Source organism: Galeopterus variegatus, unplaced genomic scaffold (genome assembly GCF_000696425.1).
Source record: "Galeopterus variegatus unplaced genomic scaffold, G_variegatus-3.0.2 Scaffold366, whole genome shotgun sequence".
Taxonomy (NCBI): Eukaryota; Metazoa; Chordata; class Mammalia; order Dermoptera; family Cynocephalidae; genus Galeopterus; species Galeopterus variegatus.
In genome coordinates, this window is record NW_007726477.1 from 267,684 (window position 1) to 290,833 (window position 23,150).

A 23,150-nucleotide genomic window follows, 5' to 3' on the forward strand; every position below is an offset into this window, starting at 1 on the left:
AACTTATGGGCAGAGTTTGTTTTTACTCATCAGTGACCCAATAATTTATTAGATCATAGCCTTCTAGCCAGGAACTCACTTTAGTTTCACATTTAATCTCAGTCATTGCTGGTCCCATGAAAGCAATAATAACGCTGAGTGCTTATATTGTCTTTTTCATCCCTAAAGTGCTATCTAAACGTTAAGTAATTAAATGCATTGATGAAAGGAAGAGATTTGCAGAGATCTTCAGGAAAACTGATATCTGGTTGCACACCTGTGAGGGGATGATTCCTAAAGGGCCTCACCTCTCTCTTTGAATGGCACTCAGCAACCAGGGGAATAAAAAGCTGGTGACATTATTTTACTTCTGTTGAAAATTTCCTGGGGTATCTTCTAATTAGTCTGGTTAAACTCACCTTTTATCTATCTTCCCAGATGCTCCCTTTCTACATTCCTGGGGCTATTCAGTAAGCTTCTTTTGATGTTTCCCCTATTGGTTAATCACAAAATCATAGAATCTTCAAACTGAAAGGGATCCTTATTGATCATCTAGTTTTGAATGACTTAGTACAATCACTTTACTTTGCAGATGAGGAAACTGAGGCATAGAGAAGTTAAGTGATTTACAAAACAGGTCATACAGCTTACTGGAGACATAGCTAGGAATAGAAACCAAGATTTCTAACTCCCATTTCAGATCTCAATGAGCTTCATCCTTTTTTCTCTTTGTGAGCATCTGTATTGCCTTTCTCTATTTTTATAACTTTTCTTTTTCTTTTTTGCTCCCATTTTTTTCCTTATTTCTCCTTCCCTTCTTTGTTTTTGGACTTTTATGTCTCTCCTAACTCCTACGGTTCATTCCCTTACATGATGAGATAATGTTGTTTTTGCTTTTCCTCTATTTCTCTATATCTTTAAATGTGGGATATGTCTTTGTTTTCTATTAAGATGTCTCATATTGACCTCTGCTCAATTGACCTCTCTGAAAAGCTAGATTTCTTCAGTTTCTCCCATGTACATGCATATGGGGAGTTGCTTTGTTTTGCTTTGTATTGGGGTTTTTTTTTTTTCTTTCCAGCTTTAGCTCCTTCTCACTTTATTAAAGTTACTTCTCTAGTTTTGGTAGCCAAGGGTTTAAGTTGATGGTAAGTCCATTTTTTGTCGCAGAATTTTTGTTGCTTTATGAATTTCCAAGTAGTTCAGTCAATAAGACACTATTCAAGATCATCTCTATAGTCAGAAAATTACACTAGATGTGACCACTTATAAGAGAATTTTGGTACTAGGACTTCATACAAGGTCTAAATGTGTTACATTTCTTTGATTCAAAGGCAGATATCCAGTTCAGATCAAAACTGTGGGTGTAAATCTGGAGCAATCTAGACTGGGCATCCTGCTTCCATACAGGGACTAAGTCAGTTTTAGAAGTCCTCCATTTCTACATGGGGGAGTCATACACATCCAGTGATCACATAATTCCTGGGCTGCACCAAACCCCAGGGCTGCACTCTGAGCCCAGATGCCTTCAGAAAGTCTCCTTCCTAAAGTAGAGAAGGGTGGTGCTTAAGAGGGAGAGTAAGGGTCTATCGCTAACCAGCTGTGTGATCTTAGGCAGCTCTTGTCACCTCTTGGGGCCTCTGTTTTCTCACAGATTAAGTAACAATGCTGAGTTAAAAAGACTGCTTGGGGCTTTTTCTCATTTACTATTCAATAAGTCAATAATGCCATAACTAGGTCCAAAATGAATAGTAGAGACCTAAATCAGATTTATTTCAGACCTATAACTAATGAACTCAGTAGAGAAGCAAACTTCTGCTGACCATCCATGAGAATTTTCTAGAACAGCCTCAGTTTAAAATATTCTAATACTTTAATAAATTTAATTAATAAATAATACACATGTACCTATATCAGACCATGTGGTCTGTTTTGGGCTCAAAATATTTAGATCACAATATTGTACTTACTCTTTGCAAATGCTTCATTAAAGTTCCATAAAATTGTGGCTTGACTAAGTCATATCCCTTGAGGCACTTAGTGCAGAAAAACTGAAGTAGACCCCACCCCATGTTTTTCTAAATAAGAAATTTGCATTCTTGGGTTCATCTTTGCTATTGAAGAAAATTGAAATTGAAATTCTTTTATCCTTTTACTCCTTTAGACTTAGTTTCCAGCAGGAAGCAAAATGTAATTTAATAGGAATGATAATGGCCACTCACAAATCTACCCAATCTATATTAAACAAGATTAAATTATCACATAGTTTCCAAAGTCTAAGTAGAAATTGTCACCTTTGGGAGAGGATCAGATAAGAGCTAAAAGGTGACATCATAATACACCCTCAGTGAAGTGCTTGATTAGACAAAACCTAAGTCCTGTTAGAGCTGTCTCATAATGGATAGGGGAGAATGGGAAGCAGCTAATTAAAGAAGAGACAGTTTTGTGTTTATATACAAACAGCCTAGCATTGAGCCATGATAAGGAGCTCAAAGGTTAATCATGGAAAAATGGGTTTTTAACCAACTTTTGAAATAGGAATATACCATGTACTTTTGTTGATAAGCTTTTATTTTCTATTTTTAAGGTTTTATGAGTAAGAGGAGTAAAATTTAGAATGGAAAAAAAAATACAGAATATTCTCATTATGTGTTAGGGTTTTCAAGCTTGAGCAGAATCCACGGGCTGTTTTTTCCAAACTTCCCATGAACTTACCTGGCCTAGGTCACTAGACTTCATTCCATCCACCTGTTGTTGACAAATGGCACTCAGAGACAAAATACAACTTTTCATGGTTGTCTGGCCAAGCAATTCCAAACTAAGTTATATTGGAAATTATTTCACAAAGTGTGGCAATTTTGATTCTTCCATTTCATCAAGTTAGCTTGTTTCTAGCGAGTAGCAGGTGGCTTTGTTCAACTTGAATTGGGTCTTTTGGTTAGACTTTTAGAGAAGGAGCCATTTGTCAAACGCAGCAGCCCTCTTCAACAAAGTATTCCCCACAGTTGTCCAGAATCGAGACATTTCACAATGGCTGAGGAATGCTTGTTTTGAAATGGAGGGTAACTTGACAAATCAGAGGGAAGAAATTAGCCAATGCATGAAGAAATTCAACGAGAAAGAGCCTTTTCTTTCTTTTCTCTTGTCCAAGTTACTTATTCTCTGTCTCCCTTCCCCTGTAGATTTTGAATTTTGTGATGTTGCCAAGGGAGTGAAGGTAACCGACATAAAAGAATCATTTGTGTCCTTTTCCCAATCCCACAGATCTCTATTGGCTACAGACCTTGAACATGACACTGCAATTTCCTGGTGCCACACATGAGTAATAAGCAGCTGTTTCTCAAACTGTGGTTTGGAGAAGGCAGCACTAGGTTATTTTTTAACTTAATTGTAATTTTTGATTGGTCTGCAAGAAAGTAAATCAAATAAAGTCTGTTGTCTTAGTCTGCAAGAAAGCCATAGGCCTCAAATTCCAGTGCTGACCATTCTTGACCAGAATAGAAGAGGGGGAAATGTGTGTATCCCTGAGCTGGAAGTTCAACCAGGCAGCTTTCATGGGCTGCCTTCACACAAGAAGGGTAAGAATATTTGGTATATTTGTCAGCTGACTGGATCATGGAAAGTGATACTTGACAGTCCCCTGATTTCTGGAAGTATCAGAAATGATAGTGAAGAGAATTTACAGAGAGACTGCAAAAGTGAAATATAGCAAACTCTGGAAGAAAATATCAGCTTGACACTGCATTTTATCCTTGTCCTACAGGATTATGAAATTACATAATTTTACATTGCAAATGGAAGTGTGTGTTCTTTGAACACCCAGTCAGTATAACACCTCTGAAATAATTATATATGCACACTCCCCAAGTGAATAAATCAGGCTAGTGCCTCCCTTAGTACAAGAAATTAAGTTTAATGGAAAACAGAAACAAACTCTTTCTCCCTGTTCTGGACATCTGCCTTTTCTCAGGGAGATAGGACAATTTGGTATATAAAGGTGAAGGAGGCTGAGTGCAGGGGGGCAAGGAGATGGGGGAAGAACTACACATGTTTTCTGCTAATTGCTTTGTCCTGATTCTGTTCACGTAGACATGCACCTTGGGGGAAATAAATGGAGAGATATCTAAACCTCATCTCAGGGGTCTATTTCACCATGCTCCCACATATCCAAATGACCACCTGGTTAACTAAAACCACTAGCCTTGCCGGGCTGAAGATGAAGTGTCTGCCTGACTTTTGATAGGTTGTTATAAAGTTATAGTAATCTGTGACTAATTTAAGTATAAGTAGGAAAGGAGTAGGAAGTTTCCAGGTGGTGCTAACGTGTTATCTGATAAGAGTAATTCAAATCAAGTCTGAGGTGTGTTAAATGTCTTCCGCCAGCATTTTGGCCTCGTCAAAAGTAAGTATGCTTGTACAGTCCCTGTTCTCTTATTTACAGCAATATCAAGTGAAATGAATGTGACCATTTTATGTTAGTTTCTACTGATTTCATCCAAACCCAAGAACAATTCGATGCCTTTAAAAAATGACATGGACCTTCACACCATTTTTTCTTCCTCCTACTGTAAGTCTCAGGTGTTTGAAATGGGTCTAAGTCATAGAAAACTTTTATGTAGATTAAGATAAGCTAATAATGAACTATTATTTATTGATCATTTGCTCTAAGTCAGACACTATTCTTGGTGCTTTCACTATATTAAATCTGAGCCTTCTCTCAAAACTGCAAGGGAGATATATTATCCTAATTCTTTAGTTGAGGAAACTGAGACTCAAAGAGGGTAATTAATGTGCCAAAATCTCACAGCTGGAAAGTGGATGAGCTAGAACTTGTATTCAGATCAGCCTTGCTTTTCCACTCTACCCCACTGCTTCCTACTACCTGGACACAAGTTGGTGCTTATGGGCTATTGAGAGCCCTGGAAGGTCAGCCTCTGTGGGAGACTCCCTAATGAGTCAAACTACTGCACACTGGAAAAATATACTCAGCTTGTCTCAAGAATCAAAAACTATACCATGGGTAGATTTTTTTAAAAACCAAGCTTTGGCCAGTTTTATTGAGGAAGTGCTTTTGTGGTTTACTTTGTCCTGGTGGGTTCTGGCTTGCTCTCAGTGATGTTAGAATCCCCGGATCAACTCTAACCTGGGTACACAGTTTGTAGGACTTTTCCCCATGCTGGGCCCCACAGAGGACTATTGTCACTGCAGTGAGGCACAACTGTTTAGGGTTGACATGGCAGAGTCCTCACATCTGACTCCCCCCAGGCTGTGCACTTGTTGGCCAAGAAGCCCCAGTTGGCTTTTCCATTTTCCAGGTCAGCGGCACCCTGGTAGTGCTTTTCTACTGTTGGTTGTCAGATGGAACCTGAAGGTGCTAGGCTCCTTAGGCTTTGGCCCTATTTGAGGCCACCATTTTCCTAGTGTGTATGAAATATTGCCCTAACCTTAAGCCCCCACCAAGATGACTAGGAAATAAAAGTGAAAGGTTTAAGACTCCTGAGGTGGTGGAGGGGAAATGATGGGAGGCAAGACACTAGGTTTATTTTTAAGCAATTATCCAAAATAAAGATATATAAGGAACCCTAGGAGATATCACACCTGGAGCCCACTTCTTTATAGTGATGAAAACTCTAGACCAGAAGGCAGTATAGCTGATTCTGTTTCCAGTGCTGCTAGTAGTTGTATTCAAAGATAATATTTAAGCTTTCTAAATATATCTTTACCCCTGGAAAATTATAACTACAAAATTTTCCTTTCTATAATATTAAAGGAATGTTTATAAACTCTAAAATAAACTTGAGAATATTACCTCACTTTTCTGGAGGATAAACTTTCAACAGCTTCAGCCGTTTGGAACATGGCCATGAACCTAAGCAGACAATTGGGAAGAGCAATTAATCAAGAATAAAGAAGCAAAAGGATTCCTGAATAGCTGAGCTGCCACCTCCATACCCTCTTTCTGCTCCTCCCTAAATCACACAGCAGAATAATTGAAAATGTTTGTGACACAGAGACAACCCTAAGATATGACTGCTGTCAGCCAAGGGAAAAGACACAAAAGCATCCTTGGTCAGTCAACAAGAACTCAGGTGCCTGGCAGAGGGGGGATATTTAAAACAAGTATGGGACTCAGTCTTTGCCCTCAAGCAATTTATATTGTCTTAGGTTACCACATATAAAATTGCCATTTCTATGGATAAGAATGGTCAAATACATCATTTTTGTATGTTCAATGTACAATTGGATAAGCAACACAATTACATGTTAAACAAATGCAAAGAGTACAAAACAGCATTGCATCAAGTTCTATGTTAAATTATATGATATAAATGTCTATGGAGAAACAGGAGATCCATGATAGCTGAAGTAGCCAAAGGTGACTTTCCAGATCATAAATAGGTCTGAGCCATGAAGTCTATGTGAAATTTAAATATGTGTTAAGAGAAGAGGTGAAACTCCAGATAGAGGAAATGGACGTGAGTGAAGGCCCAGCAGCAAGAGTGAGCTTATTCTATACAGAACGAAGTCTGCCCACAACCAAAGGTTCATACTGAGAAATGGAAAATGAGTGTGGATAGATAGTGTGGGGTCAACTTATGGAGACACTGGCATACAGGCAAATGTAAGCTTCAGTTCTGTCCAGTTCACTCTCGTATTGAGTATCTGGGACATAGTAACTCAATATAACTTTATGAAATGAATAAATGAAGAGTTTTGATTAATGATAAAATGAGAATTCACCTAAGATTTGAGGGAAGAGGTGATACATAACGGAAGTGATGTCTAAAACTGGTTAATATGTATGCTGGATGGATCAAAGGGAAAAGACCAGCATCTGAAAATAAAACCTGGTTGTTTAGGGAAGAGCAAAATAAGGAAAACCAAACTCAGCTGAAGTATTGTTACCACAATTTAGAAATAACCCTATGACACATTGGTAAGTGTTTACTGGTGGTTGGGTATATGATTTGGTAGTGATTATTTCTTAGAAAGTATGTATTATGTGTTGGTATTAGGAGCATGGCTTACTGGGGTTTATCAGAGCTAATGGTCCCTCAGAGAAGATAAGTAGAGAGGCGTATCTGTGGCTTCCTAAATGTAATAGGAGAGTAAATTGAAGAATGGTGGAAAATGTATACTTGCTTGACTCAAAAAACAGCCAGGATCATTTCTACCCCCTTTATTAAGAAAAAAAAAAAAACTGTACTCTTACAAAGCAGTAAACCTGATTTTTCTGTTTACTTTCTGCATTTTTAATGTAAAAATAATATACTTTTTTTTTTTAAATGCAGAAACACACTATATACAAAGTGGCAGACTTGCTTCTCTGGCTTGTTCTCTTCCCTAGAGTTAAGCACTGTTGTATTTATTTTTAAAACATCATGGGATTGTTTCATGATGTGTAAAAACCACGATGGTTTTTATCTCCAAAATAATGCATAGCTTCATTTTTTGCAAAACACATTGTTACATTCTTTGTAGTCTTTTATTTTTGTATTACCAGTCACTCATTTAGACATTGCAATTTCTGTTTAGGTGTGATTTACTACATTTCCCTCAGATGTTATTTTTTAGTAAAATTGTAATTTTAACTATGTATTCATTTGAAAGAAAGTTTCCACCTATTTCCAGTTACTTCCATCTATTTCCGAATTAAACTTAATCTTCATTTTTTCCCTTTTATCAAAATAAGCGTGTGTATGCATATACATTAATGAGAGAGAAGTAGAGGCAGAATTTATCTTGTTAGTATGTGAAGTGTTGAAGCCTTTGAAGCTTGTGCATATTAGGTAAGTAAGGAGGGCTGTGACTAACCACAGGTTCCAAACTCATGGATGTTTGCAGGACAACAGGTGGGGTAACCGTGGGAGACAGGCAGAGGCAAGACACTAGGGCCTGGTGGGGACGACTGTCAAGTGAAGAGTACGTGCCTCATTGGGAGCAAGCAGCCCCTACCCAGAGCCAAGATAATCATCACGTTAGAATTCAGGCCTCATTTTGCTAGAACTTCTAATTTTTTCCCAAAAAAGCCAAAAATCTGGATTTTTATGTGAAATCTCCCAATTTTTTAATTGGCTAATTTTTTAAAACATTAAAGATTTTTTTAAAAATCTACAGGTTGAAATGGTCCTCAGACTGCAAAATTGCAACTTCTTTCTATTATGCATACCAGCAGCAAAAGAAACCTATTTTTCCACATTTGCTGTATGTTCTTGGGGAGATGGTGTAAAAGTACCCCATTAATTCATCAGAGAAAAGATATTATTGAATTTACAACATAAACTTCTACATTCATATTTACCCTGTATGTTTTCAATCTATTTTGGGAAACCTACCACACTCCTCTTATACACCATAATTATGACGTTGGTCTGTAAAAGTAGGGTTCCCCATTTGTTGGTCCTCAACCCCCTGCAAGGAAGGAGGAATACAAAAGAAGTTTCAGCATCTTCATTTTCTGTCTCACAGTGGTTTAAATAAGAGAATTCTTTTGGAGCAACAATACTGTCTTTTCTTCCTCAAAGTTGCTGAGAAATTATAATTAGAAGTTTTTCTGTTGTGTAAAGGAAAGGGATTCCTTTCCTTTCCTGAGTCTGCAGGACTTCTATTCTCAACAAATTTGCTTCCCTGTCCCTTTTCTCTTTCTGCAGGTGATAGAGGGAAAGCTGGCTCCTTTCTTGGGCAAGGTCATTAAGTTTGCCACCTCACACGTATACAGCTGCAGTCTTTGTAGCCAGAAGGGGTTCATCTGCGAAATCTGTAACAATGGAGAGATCCTCTACCCTTTTGAGGATATTTCAACAAGCAGGTACAGAATATCTTATCTTACAAAAGAATACCTGAATATGTCACCAGCAGTTTTATTTGGCCAGATCACGCCAACTCTTGGTCAATTACTGTATCTCTGTCTCTTACCCTGGATCAGGTTTCCCTTGTCTTTGGAGAACATTTTTTACCCTTTGTTTTCCTGTATTTACTTCCAACCTTTACCTCCCTACCTTTATCCAGAATGAGATAACAAATGAGTTGCAAAAAAAACGTCCCTTAACTCTACCTTATTAGTTAACAATGAATGTTCAGATTCACTTTTAGAATGAAGACTGAGGAAAAAAATCCTCACAATCTTTTCAGAGCAAAGTGGTCAGCAGTAGGAAATTGCAGTCTCAGAGGAAGGCCAAAACCAGACCAAGTATCAGGAATTAAACTAGAGGACCCCGGTGAACAGCTGTCTGCCTCACCACATGCTTTTCTCCACAGATGCACTGCAGTGTAGTGATGAAAGTTTAGGACCCAAAGGAGAGAAAAGTGGGAGTTTATGTAGGATTATTTTCCCAACCAAAGTAATATTTGGACATCATCACATTCATTGATTGATGGATGATTTTTCCCCATAACCTAAGATTACGGTTTTTACTGTTGCTTTTCTTGAATCACTAAATGATACATATTACTTTTCCTTTCATCCCAAAAACGTAATAGAAATATACACTGTGTGTGTGTGCGCGTGCGTGTGTGTGTGTGTGTGTGTGTGTGTTCTGGCTTCTTTGGACATGAATATTGTGGCTCATTTCCCACCCTGCAGGGCATACTTACTCTGTGGTTCAGAAAACAAGGTGAGGCATAAAGCCAGAGAGAGTTGAAGTATGTAGGATAGAGCTAAGATGTTAGGAGTTGACTCAACTCTTTTGGTCTGTACTTAAACCCAAAGACTATTTGTACCCTTTCAGGAACTTGGGTTGGCCCCACACACAGACAGACACATTAACATGCAGACACACAGATAACACTCAGACACACAACACAGTCCATGCTCCAGTTTCCTGCGTGCAGGTACTTAGCTTATAGCCTCTATACCTCTTAAAAATGCATACCACATAAAAACTTGTAAATAAATATTCACAGCAGCAGTATTTATAATAGCCAAAAAGTGGAAACACCCTGAATGTCTATCAACAGATGAATGGATAAACAAAATGTGCTATACCCATACAACAGAATATTATTCAGCCATAAAAAGAAAGTGCTGGTACATACTATAACATGTATTATCCTTGAAAACATGCTGAGTGCAAGAAGCCAGACACAAAAGGCAGCATATTGTATAGTTCTGTTTATACAAAATGTACAAAATAGGTAAATTCATAGAGACAGAAAGTAAATTAGTGGTTGTCTGGGGCTTGCAGGAAGGAGGAAAGGGAATACTACTAATGGATACAGGTTTCTTTTTGGGCTAATTAAAATTTTCTGGAATTGGATTGGGGTGACAGTTGCATAGTCTTGTAACTGCACTAAAAATCAGTGAACTGTTTAAAAGGATGAATTTTATGACATGTGAATTATATTGCAATAAAAATATTAATAAAAAATAAAAATTAAATTGAAAAATGCTTCCAACTGAATAAACCATATGCTGTGCCACAAAACAAGCCTCAGTAAATTTTAAGATTTAAACTATACCAAATATATTCTCTGGCACATGGAATTAAAGATCCCTAGTAGAAAAAAATCTAGGAAACCCCAAAATATTTGGAAATTAAACAATATACTTCTAAATAACTCATGAGTCAAAGAAGAAATCGCAAGGGAAATTTTTATAAATACTTTGAGATGAATGAAAATGAAATACAAAATATATGGAATGCAGCTAAAGTAGTTCTTGGGGCAAAATTTATAGCTGTAAACACCTATATCAGAAAAGAAGAAAGAAGAAAGTTCTCAAATCAATGACCTTAAATTTAATCCTAAGAAACTAGAAAGGAGAGCAAACTAAATCCAAAGCAAACAGAAGGAAGGAAAGAATAAAGATTAGAGCAGATATCAATGAAATAGAAAACAAAAAACAATAGATCAATGAAACCACAAGTTGATTCTTTTAAGAGGTCAACAAAATTGGCAACCTTTTTGTTAGTCTGACCAAGAAATTAAGAGAAAAAATTCAAATTACCAAAATCAAGAATGAAAAAGGGTATAGAAGTTAAAAAAATTATAAAGGAATATTATAAACAACTTTATGCCAACAGTTAGACAATTTAGATGAAAGGGACAAATTTCTAGAAAGATAAATTACCAACACTGACTCAAGAAGAAATAGAAATATGAGTAGACCTATGAGTAAAGAAAGTGGATTAGTAACTTGTCTTCTCACAGAGAAGCCAGATGGCTTCACAAGTGAATTCTGTTGAATATGTAAAGAAATACAAATCATTAACACAAGGATAAAGGGGTAGTCAATCCTCCAAAAAGACATAACAGTCCTTTACTCTGTGTGTGAACAGAGTCAAAATATGTTAGGCAAAAACTGATAGATCTGCAAGGAGAAATAGGCAAGTCCACTAGTATAGTTAGAGACTTCAACAATCCTCTCTTCAGGAGTGGAGTTTGTACAAAATTATTTGACATCCTTCTGCATGAGAGATTTGTCTCTTCTTCCCATTTATTTTTTTTAGTTGTTTATTCATGTCAGTATGGACTTGTGCTTAGTTATTTCATATTGTGGGTTATAGTCCAATACTTCTTTATTTTATTGCTCAAACTCTTCCAGCTTTGGCCATTCAAGGTCTCATTTGGTTCCTGTGTCCCTTTGACATACCCCAATTATTATTGGGTTTTGTTTTGAGGGGTTTTGTTTTTTGTTTAGCATTTCCTTACTCTGGCCATAACAGATATTCCAGGCTCATCTTATGTATTTCTTGCCCTAATCCTAGAAGCAGATGTCTGTCCAAGGAGCCCTGGTTCCTTTTATTGGAGAATGATGTTGGAAACCAAGATCTGGGCACTGAGTTTTGCTCACATTTTTACAGCCCTCAGTCCCTGGACTTGTCCCTTGACTCGGATAGAGGTGCTGCCCTCTGACTGTACAGCAGAATCTCCTGTGAGACTTGGTTTCTTTTAATTACAGACTCTGTATCTTCAAAGACTCTGTGTGATAATGAGTTACCACCAAAAGAAGGAATCACCCTTTAAGGTAGCTGTGGTCATGGTTAGAGATGCTGGATTCTCATCAAAATGACCACATTAGCACAGCTATGGGCTCGTAAGAGCCTTTACCCAGTAGGAAAGAATATGTAGCTATTTAGAATCCTCTTTTTCTCCCTTGGTCAGACGCAGTTCTCTAAGCTTGCACAAATGTCTAAGTCAGAAGGAGCCTTGACCAGCTTTCGTAGAATTCCACATTAATAATACTTTTCAGGAACATGTTGAGCTTTCTCTTGCTGTTCAGTTTCCAGTTAAACACTAGGAGTGGTTGGTACAAGTCTATGGGAAATTGTAAAGAGAAACAGTAATAAAAAATTTATTAAAGGAAAACTTTAGTCAGAAATACTAAGTGGCTGATTCAAAGCATATCCATAATGATGTGTTGTATAAATAAATGTGATAAATAAAAAAAGAAACTTGAATAGTGGGGTAAATTTTTAAATCTGTGTATATAACTTTTGTGTAAATCTTTATGGATGAAGTAATATGATGTCTGGGATTTGCTTGATAATAAACTAATGGTGGGGGGGATGGATATAGATGAAAGAGATGGCCGTACACTGATAATTGGAAGCTAGGTGATAGCTACACAGGCATTTATGATACTGTTCTCTCTCCTCTTGAGTATGTTTGAAATTTTCCACAATGAAACATATTTAAAAATCTGTATGTAAAGATGAGAAATGATGTGTGAGTTATTAGAAATAAGATATTTAATGAATTTGTTACCACATATCCTTGCCTATCCTGCTAAATTCAGTACCTCTGTGTCCTTAGAAATATAAATAACCTTTCAGATCCAAATATCATTTGAATAGCATAATTACAATTGAGTAAAAAACATCTCACAAGCATCAGTGCTGTTTGTTCTCTGAATAAATGATTTATTGAGCATTTTATGTGTATGTGTTAGGCTAGGTTCTGGAGACTCACAGTGAACATGGCATGCTCGTTGCTTAGAAGTTTACTAAGGAACAGATCATTTTATTAAAGTGTGGTAGGAGCACGGTAGAGGGAGTAGACCTGAAGCTCTGAGAAAGGCTCCACCATCCATGCAGCGATGTGCCCTACAGGTGAGAAAGAAGTGCCACAATTTCTTAAGTATTAGGGAACTCTATGTTGAACTCTAAAGCACTGATTTATGTACTTCAGTATTAGAATATAGTTGGTTTTAACATGCTTAATTGATTATGACCATATATCAAGCATTGGTTAACTCTTTCAGACTTTCTTTTCCCTATTAAATTAATCATTATGCAGGAGGAAGCCTCATGAATGTGTAATTTGAAAATATATCCCTAGTAATAATTTTTAGAACCCCACCTCTGACAGATATAGAAAACGTGCTGGGACTGTAGGGGAATGGCACTAATACTTACTAGTGCTAGTGTAGCACTTTACATATCTCATCATTTAATTCTTCTGCCAGTCCTCTGAGGGAATAGTGTTACCTCCATTTTAATAATGAGGAAACCTAGGTTCAGAGAAGGCAATTAACTTAGCCAAAGAGATAAGGCCGAAACTCTAATCTAAATACATCTGACTACAAAATCCTTGCTTTTTTTCACTATTTATTCTACTTTTGTACCTGTAGTCTTCAAGCTATTTTGCAATATACTCCCTAAAATTAATTTGAAAAAATTATGTACCTCTGTCATTAAAGAAGTCTCCCCCAAAACTGCTATTGGGAATTGCCCCATTATTTGCTACTTTGGGGTTTTTTACACTTGGAGTGAGCCATGGATAGATTGGGGTGGGGGGAAGATTTGCCTTTCTTTTGCAAAATGACTGAAGGACAGTTGTGATGGGGAGTGAAGAAGGAGCAGACAGCAGAGCTTCCATGGTGTGTGCACCACATCCCAGGGCGGGTCAGGCTGTTGAGGGTGTGTACCTGTGGAAGCTGAGCTTCTGCCCTGGTCAGACTTCTCTACGCAAACCCCAGTTTGTGGCACGTACCAACCTCGTCTCTGTTCAGAAGATAGTGCTGACAGTTTTACCTTGAGATACTCTTTCTTATCAGACATAAATTTAGTACATACCTCTCTTTAATCTAAATAAGAAAACCCTAAAATCCAGATCGCAAGATTTTAAATACAATAAGAAGATCCTGAATTATAAAACTGCTTTATTTAAACCTGATCCAGCATTTACCTTCCTAGAGGACTATAAAGGACAGGACAGTTTTAGAAGAGATAAACATTCTGTTAAAACAGTGATAAAATTCCACTCCTAAGGAAATAAAAAAGACAAAATATTCTCTCCTTAATTGAGAAGAAATAAGGGCTCCTATTTTTAAGAATTACAAATCAGCAAAGAAGTCACATATATCCATAACAAAATGACCCAGGGCTTAGATTTTTCTTTTTCTTTTAAATCCTTAGGTTACATCCTACACAGCTTTCTTTCTGACATCTCTACATATCACTAATCTTCTCTTGTTATTAAGGCCACCTTCCCAATGCTGCTAAGAGCATCCTGCTTTCAACGTTTCTGTGAAAATGCCATTTCTGAATCTTGAAGTGCTTCAAAATTACAAGTACATAAACACTTCATCTTAAAGACACTCTGAATGCATTTTAACATGGGGCTTACAAAATAAACCAGCGATCAAAAATCAGTTCCATCCTTTCCATCCTTTTTCATTTGGCTATGTTGATTTTTTCCTGTGATATGCAAGTCATCCCCACTGGTTTTCCAATATGGAAAACATTGCACTTCAAGATTTTATGACCCCTATACCATTTAGGACTATATTCAGATGTGGGTATTCTATAAGAAGATTGTCCTTAACACTGAGCTTGGCGTCCTCCATGTAGGGGGCATTCCATCAATATTGTTTAGTTCCACTTGTCCAGGTAAATGTGCATTTATGAGAACACTGACAAAGTTTTTTAAGTAAGCTAGTTAGGTAAGGGAATTATAAATACTTCCAAACATAGAGGAGTATAGCAAAAGTCTAAAGTAAGGCTACAGCTTTATGTATAAGCTTTATGTATAAGGTTAAACTACCATTTAAGGTCTTTCTCTGATGAGAGCATCTTCCTTTCCTGGCCAACAACATTCACTTGTCCCAGGGAAGGCATCAGAGAAGGTGTTCTTCCTGTGTTAGTGGAGCTTCTGCAGCCCAGTGGTTATGCTTCTAAAAGGGTTAATTTTGTTTGTTTTTTTTTTTGCTTTTTTGGTGGCTGGCCAGTATAGGGATCCAAACTTTTGACCTTGATTCTCAACATTGCACTCTAACCAACTAAGCTAGCCAGTCAGCCCATTCATTGTCTTTTAAAGCTGCAAAATGAGCATTGCTTGTCAGATTTTCTTTGCATACAAGTAGTTGACCACTCCCTCTCCTCCTCCAAGAAATAAAGGTGACATACAGGATATTGAACTTACTAGCACTAAACTCTTACCAGTTGAGTTGCCTTACTCTGCCACCACATCCAGTCTGCACACATTTAAAGATCATTTCCTACATCACGTCTTGAGTCTTCAGAACGAACATTGACTTCATAAGAGTCCATAGCAGGTGAGTTTCTAACAAGTTTATCCTGTTTTTCATTTTTAAAATCTATTTTGTCAGGTTAGCTTACAGAAAAAGAAGGCCTTCCTAGGAACTTGATCCAAGCCCCATTGCTTTCATCCGTCTGGCCAAACTCCAGAAATGTCCTACTTGTGCTGAAGAACATAGAGACTCCTTCCAACACACTTGACCTTTTGAATTGGTCTTTGTCATTTTGTATTTCCTTGCAATCCATACCACTCTGCCCCTGAGGACCTTAACTTGTTGAGGCATGGACTTTGTCCTTTGCCTTGACACTTACTGCCCTTCTCTAAGGTCCACGAAATATGAAGCTTCCAATACCTAATTGTAGTCGAACCTTATAAAGGAGTGTTTAAAAAGAAAAATATAAAGAGTAGAATTACTTCTTCCCACAGAGGATGCTGGGATGCTTAATTTTTCTCAGCCCAACTTGAACAGTCCACAAAGAGCTGTGTTTTCTGTTGCCCTATTTCCCTTTGATTTGCCTGTGTGAGCCTAGTGCATGGAGAAGGCTCCATGGAGACTGAAAGTGAAGATGGCTTTGCCTGAAGTTGTCACTTGCTTATTATGTGCATAAAAACCCATCCAACCCCAGATTTGCCAGCAGCTTTACAAAGGCTCCTCCATTTTTCCGCAGAGCCGGTTGTAGTTTTCCATTTTTTGAAAGAGAGTTTCATGTTAAGTGCTTACAGGAATTTGGGGTCAGGGGTGGGGAGAGGGGAGGGTACAAGAGAGGGCAGGTGGAGAAAAACTCCAGAAGAGAGAGAAGCACTGCCCAGAAGCTGGTCTTGTGCTGCCTGCGGCTTCCTATTTGTTCAGCCTTCCTTTTCGTGAGTCCTTGCACAAACAGACTGAATACCTAGATTATGCCCTCATCTGGACTCGAATACACATACATTACATACCCTTTTCTCCCTAATCAGCCTGACACATTCCTTTGTTGGTAAATGGTTCCAAAGCAAACACTGTCGGTACACCTAATTAGCAGGTTTGTGGGCTGCGCTTGGCAGTCTTGTTACATCCTGTTCAACAATAGAGAACAACAGCTTTGGCTGGGTCAGGCTAAAGGGAGGGAACAGCTTCCCCCAATGTATATACACGCTTTTTTAATGATATTTCCTTTCTGTGGCTTTTCTTGGGAAGCAGCCACTCAGTGAGTATTGTAATGAGGTGTGGAATCCTAGAAACAGCTAGAGGAGATTTGGATCCTCTCCATAGGTACCTTTTCTGAGGAACCATTTGTCTCCATCTGCTTATGGTTCTTTTCTCTCTCTGGTACTAAAGAGGAGGAGCACTTTGAGGAACTTTCTTCGTGGTGGAAAACAAGACTCCCGCCTGTGTTTTAGAATCATAAACTCATATAGGAAAGACTGTGAGGACCGTAGGCATTTTGAGGGTGGAAAAGCTGAAGCCCAGAGAGCTCATATGTTTTTTGAGTGGCAGAAGCAGGCTGATAACTTACCAAGATGGAATTCTGTCTTAGGCCATATAACTGTCTATTCTTAAATGGACTTATTTTGTCAGTAAAGGTTTTCCTTGATAAAAACTCTTCAGCACAATGCTAAATTTTTTGTTTGTTTGATTTTAAACTTTAGCTAACGAGTAACCTGGTACATACATTTTACCTTGGCCTGGTGGCTCCTATATTCACGTGTCAAAATGTTTCAAAACGTCTCGTAAGGGCCGGCCCGGTGGCGCACTGGAGAGTGCGCCACTTGGGAGCGCGGCGGCGCTCCCGCTGAGGGTTCGGATCCCATGTGTAGTCCGGTTCCCGCTCACTGGCTGAGCGCAGTGCGGGCGCAACACCGAGGGTTGCGATCCCGTTACCGGTCAGTAAAAAAGAAAAAAAGGACAAAAAAAAAAAACGTCTCGTAAGGGCCGGCCCGGTGGCGCACTGGAGAGTGCGCCACTTGGGAGCGCGGCGGCGCTCCCGCTGAGGGTTCGGATCCCATGTGTAGTCCGGTTCCCGCTCACTGGCTGAGCGCAGTGCGGGCGCAACACCGAGGGTTGCGATCCCGTTACCGGTCAGTAAAAAAGAAAAAAAGGACAAAAAAAAAAAACGTCTCGTAAGGGCCGGCCCGGTGGCGCACTGGAGAGTGCGCCACTTGGGAGCGCGGCGGCGCTCCCGCTGAGGGTTCGGATCCCATGTGTAGTCCGGTTCCCGCTCACTGGCTGAGCGCAGTGCGGGCGCAACACCGAGGGTTGCGATCCCGTTACCGGTCAGTAAAAAAGACAAAAAGGAAAAAAAAAAAAAACGTCTCGTAAGGCAGATGAGACTTTTTTTTTTTTTCCTTTTTGTCTTTTTTCGTGTCCGGCAACGGATCACAACCCTCAGTGTCGCGCCCGTACCGGACTGGGACCGGCAACGGGATCGCAACCCTCGGTGTTGCTCCTGCACCTCGCTCAGCCAGTGAGCGGGAACCGGTCTGTATGTGGGATCCGAACCCTCGGCGGGAGCGCCACCGCGCTCTCAAGCGGTGCACTATAGCAGTGCGCCACCGGGCCGGCCCAAGGCAGATGAGACTTTTGTGAAACCCTCAGGGCTGACCTGGCCCTTTATGCTATTAAGGCACTTGATAAATATGGTGCATTCATAAACAAAATCCTAGCTGGTGAGGCCATTTGGTCACTTGAACAGATGGCTGTCTTCTCCACCTAGACACATTTCTTACCAGCTTCTAGTTAAGCATCTGGTTAACATTGTGTTAATCATCTTATCTTCAAGCATTTCAAACAACCTAATTTTTTATTGTTTAAAGAGGGAAATGTTTATTATTGTTTAACCCATATTTTAACTTTCTAACTACCGAATTAATCAGTGTTCATTATAGAAAATTTGAAAAGTACACAAAATTATAAAGTCTCCATAATTTTTTACTACACATGTGTATGCATATATATTAATAAAATTGGGATCATATTGAATACATAATTTTATGTCCAGCCTTTTGTCACATTATATCAGAACCAAGAAAATAGTCACATTTAATCTATAAACTTTTATTAATGGATACTTCTACAGGAAAAAAAAATTTTTTTTTTTTGTGACCGGTAAGGGGATCATAAACCTTGGCTTGGTGTCGCCCGCACCGCGCTCACAGCGCACCAGCCATCCCTATATAGGATCCGAACCCGCGGCCTTGGCACTCCCAATGCCGCACTCTCCTGAGTGAGCCGTGGGGTCGGCCCTACAGGAAAAAATTTTAATTGGCTCTAAAATCATTAAGATCCATTAATAAGTAGAGGCAGGCCAGTTCCTGGAACGATCACTGGACTAGGAATAAAGAAGTCTACTTGTCATTTCTGACTGTACCACTAACTTGCTGTTTGACCTCTGAGAAGCCACCACTCTCTGGAACTGCCTACCAGTCATACGGCCCTCTTCTAAGCTCTTACCGACAAAAGGGGTACGAGCTTTGCTTCAGCTCCATTGCTTAGTATTTTGTGTTTGTCTGTTTGATAGTTTGTCATGACATTTTCAGTGAAGTTGGTTGATACTGATACTATTTACCCAAAGGAATTAAGATACAAATTCAAATTGTGATTTAGTCTTGTTTTGAAATAATGTAAGCTCCATGAGGAAATGGACTTTTTTCTGTTTTGCTCACTGTTCTATCAAGAACATCTCACAGTAACTGCTCAATAAGTAATTCATGAGTGAATGAAGAATTTGCTTTATTTTAGTTTTGTAATTAACGTATTTTCTCTTATTTTATGTGACTTTTAAACTATTTCAGAGAAATTTTTATTTAAATAGACATTACCAAGATATGAGACTTTATTGAGTGATAGCTAATATTCTATTATATGTTAGGGACTGATGTGTTTTACTGAGTCAATGGAGACTTTAATGTCAGGACCCAGATGATGTCAAAATTTTGAGCTTTGCTAAACTACTCAGATTATTTGATTTTAAAAACATCTTTTAGGTCATTTTCTAGTGTGTGCTTTTTTCTTCCCCATGGGACTGTAAATAAGTAACCTGAATACACAATAGGGAAGAGATGGAGTATTTACCTTTCCATACAAAAAATGTTGACTTTTCAGACTGAGCAGTATGTTCTAAAATGAACTGTTTTGTACTTTAGAATTACAAAAGGCAGAATAGTATCTTGGTTTTATCAGTATATGTTAATGATATTTTGAGACTTTTTTCATAGAAGTAATTATGAGAATACAGATAGTAGTATCTTGTTAAAGTTGTCTTTAAAATTTTTTTTTTAATTTCAGCAGCTAATACATAGCATCATATCTTTATTAAGCCCCTTCAGTATTCTGAATATTAAATCGCTCAACAATGCTGCATCAGGAAACATCTGCACATGCTATCTACAACTACCATTAATAATTTTCTGTTCAGTTCTGATGGTTCAAGCACTTAAAATAGAGCTAAAGGTGCACTCCATAGATGTCCACACTCTGTTGAAAAGTTGCTGTTTGGACTGAATTGTAGGAGAGCATAAACTTTGTAGAGCCAGTGGGGAACTTAGCAGTCATCTGCCTATGACTCCCACTCCTGCGGGGGCCCATCCACCACCACACATGTAGCTACTGGGAGACGCAGGCTGCTGAATGCTACCATTTAGTCTTCTCTACCCAATTTCTGTTTTATGAATATACGTGGTGTTGAAAGAAATAAAGTTTTCATCGACTCCCAGGTATCTTACATGTCTGTTTATTGCTTGTGTATATAACATAACTATTTTTATTACTGTGATTATCAGTTCCATCCAACTCTTACTAATAGGCAGAGTGGAAACAAAAGTTCCAAGTAATGTCTCACTGAATAAAAAGGGCAGTGAAAACATGCATTGCTATTGAAGTCTTCTTCCCTTATTCAGTGTTAATATAAATCAGTTAAAGCATTATTGCAGTATTTTTCCAAAGTAATATGTAATATATGCTTGCTTCATGCAAAGTAGGATAATTTTAATTATTAAAAGTTTATACATTATTAAACAATTGAACCATGATTCCTAATTTTATGAACATGTAAACAATCAGTCTGTTAGTTTAACCCACCAAAGTTGTACAATGCCTTCATCCCTATATAAAAATGAAAAAATCTGAAGATGTTTAGAAAGTCAAATATCTAAAGCCAAGATTAGATCATGACTACCTGAGGTGTTTATACAGGTGCATCTCATTTTAAATAAACCTTATAAATGAAACTATAATATAAATTTTAAGTTATATTATATACATACTGATACTGTGCACTGCAAAATTCTTTTTCATTTAACATGAAGATAGAAGGCGGTAAACTTCCCTGATATAGTCAATGTAGAATTACAGAATTTTATGAAAACTTATCAAAGTTTTATTTACATGAAGAGAGACTGTTTCTACCAGATAGAAAAATGTATTATAAAACATTATAGTGCTGGCATAGGAATAGACATACCAACAGAACAAGATTCAGAAAGTATGAATATAGACCCAAGCAATATGGGAATTTAATACATGATAAAGGTGGCACAACAAATTAGTGAAACAAAAAATAGATCATTCTATAAAAGGAATTGGAAACTAGCAATTTGGAAAAAGAAAAATAATGCTGGAGTTTACCATACTTCTTATATCATGATAAATTCCAGGTGGATCAAAGATTTTAATGTAAAAAACAAAACTCATAAAGTACTAGAAAAAAAGGTGGGTGAATATTTTTATAATATTAATGTGGGAAAGGACTTTCTAAGCTTGACACAAACCCAGAAGCCATGGAAGCAAAATGCTGTTAAATACATTTAAAAAAAGGTTAAATACTTAAAAATTCTACAGGTAAAAGCAAATGTAAACAGAAACCTGGAGGAATATTTTCAACATGTGACAAAGTATTGATTTCCTTAATACAAAAAAACTTTAAAAATCAGTAAGTAAATGTCAAAAGAAAATGGACAAAAGACATGAACCAGTTTACTGAAAGAATATGCAGATGGCTAATGAACAACTCCATAGTACTTGTAATTAAAGAAAGCAAAATAAAATGAGGTTTTTACCTATTAGCCATAAGAAAATATTAATAGATATGAAATATAAAACCATATATAAAAACATTAGTTAATATTATTTCCTTTTTTCATTTCGCAAAGTTCATATTTTTGTTCTAAATATTAGAAATGATTGACCTAGAATCGTGGATTTCAAAATTTTGTGTTCATCAGAATTCCCTGGTGGGCTTGTTAAAACACAGATTGCTGGGCCCCATCCCAGAGTTTATGATTCAGTAAATCTGGAATGGGACCCAATAATTTGTGTTTCTAACAAGTTCTCTAATGGTGCTGGTTTGGCTGGTCCAGGAACCACACTTTAAGCACCACTAGCCTAGAACAAATTGAGTATTAGAAAATTATATAATAACATCTTGTTAAGAGAATTGTGTTGGTGACAGGAGACAAATAGGGGAATAATCTAAAGTAATAACAAAACACTTTGGGTTTTTTATTTGAATGCCTTTCTCCTTCTAAATTTACATCAGTAAACAACAGTTTATTCCTAAGCAACTAATCATCCTGCTCATAAAGTTAAATAGGGCTTATCTTGCGGACTCTTTTGTATTTTCCAATGTACCCATGTTTGAAAATTTCTTTTATTTTGGCTCTACTAAGTGTCTTGGACTTTGAGGAACTAAAATGTAATATGTTAAATAAAAGTGAGTCCCATTCAGTCTTAGATATGTATCATCCTTATAAATTATTTCTTTTCAAAAGGCTTATTTCAAAACTTTGACAGTTAAATTTTTTAATTTTACATAAAAACATAGTCTGATGAATCAACAGAAATCCATATGTAAACCAAAATTATTTGTTTTAATCTGCATTAGCCTAATAATATTCTCATATTCACTGTCTTTGTTTTAGATGTAGCAAGACATTTCTAAATATTTCTTGGGCTCTTAGGCATTTTGAACCATTTTAGGAATTTTTACAGAAAACCATTGCTCTTATTTATAGTTCTCTATGGCTACAATTATAATATATTCTAGCTTTTTCCAGAAATGGTAGAAAAGGTTTAAATCCTCCTGCAGTTCCTTTACTTTCTCTAACACTAAACAGATTTTTCCTAAAATAATCCCAAGAAAAGATGGGCATTTGTTTCTTGCGAATTCTATTAATTGCCAGGTGAACCTTAAAATGAAAACTTAGAAGTGTCAGAAATATCAGTTTTTCCCTATCCCCCCAAAATCTATTGCACTGAGGTCAAATCTATTATGATTTTACACATGTACATAGAGTATAACTGAGAAGTTCTGCCACCATCCACAAATTAACAAGAAGCATTTATTAAGCATTTGCACAAAAGATGGAGTTAATGTCCCCGGTAGGGTAGCAAAATTAACAAATGAATTAAGTAGCCCTTGTTTACATTCTATTTTAAAGCTAAGATTTTAAGTAAAGCTTTTGTATTAGCTTTTAGTTATTAGCTGAGCTAGGTTTATGAACTAAAAGTGCAAGACCTGTGAAAGCCGAATGCTTTGTGGGCTGCAATCAGGGAAAAACCCCTCCTTAGTTAACTCTGGAGTTTAAAGGATAGATAAAAAGATCATAGTAGGGCACACCAATTGTTCTTCCCAGATACGGGTGTTAACAGGTGTTTGGGTATGTGTCCAATAACTTAAAGGACCATGTGGCTAGTAACAGGGGAAAGGGCCAGATTTCAA

At 37.5% G+C, this 23,150-nt stretch overlaps 1 protein-coding gene across 1 annotated transcript in view; it reads left to right on the top strand.

Annotated features, from left to right (window-relative positions):
* Window positions 1-23,150, top strand: part of PLEKHM3 (pleckstrin homology domain containing, family M, member 3) — a 172,306-nt gene that overhangs the window by 141,423 nt on the left and 7,733 nt on the right. The window contains exon 7 of the mRNA XM_008568005.1: window positions 8,631-8,788. Coding sequence (XP_008566227.1) covers window positions 8,631-8,788 — 158 coding nt within the window. The remainder of the gene's footprint in view (window positions 1-8,630; window positions 8,789-23,150) is intronic.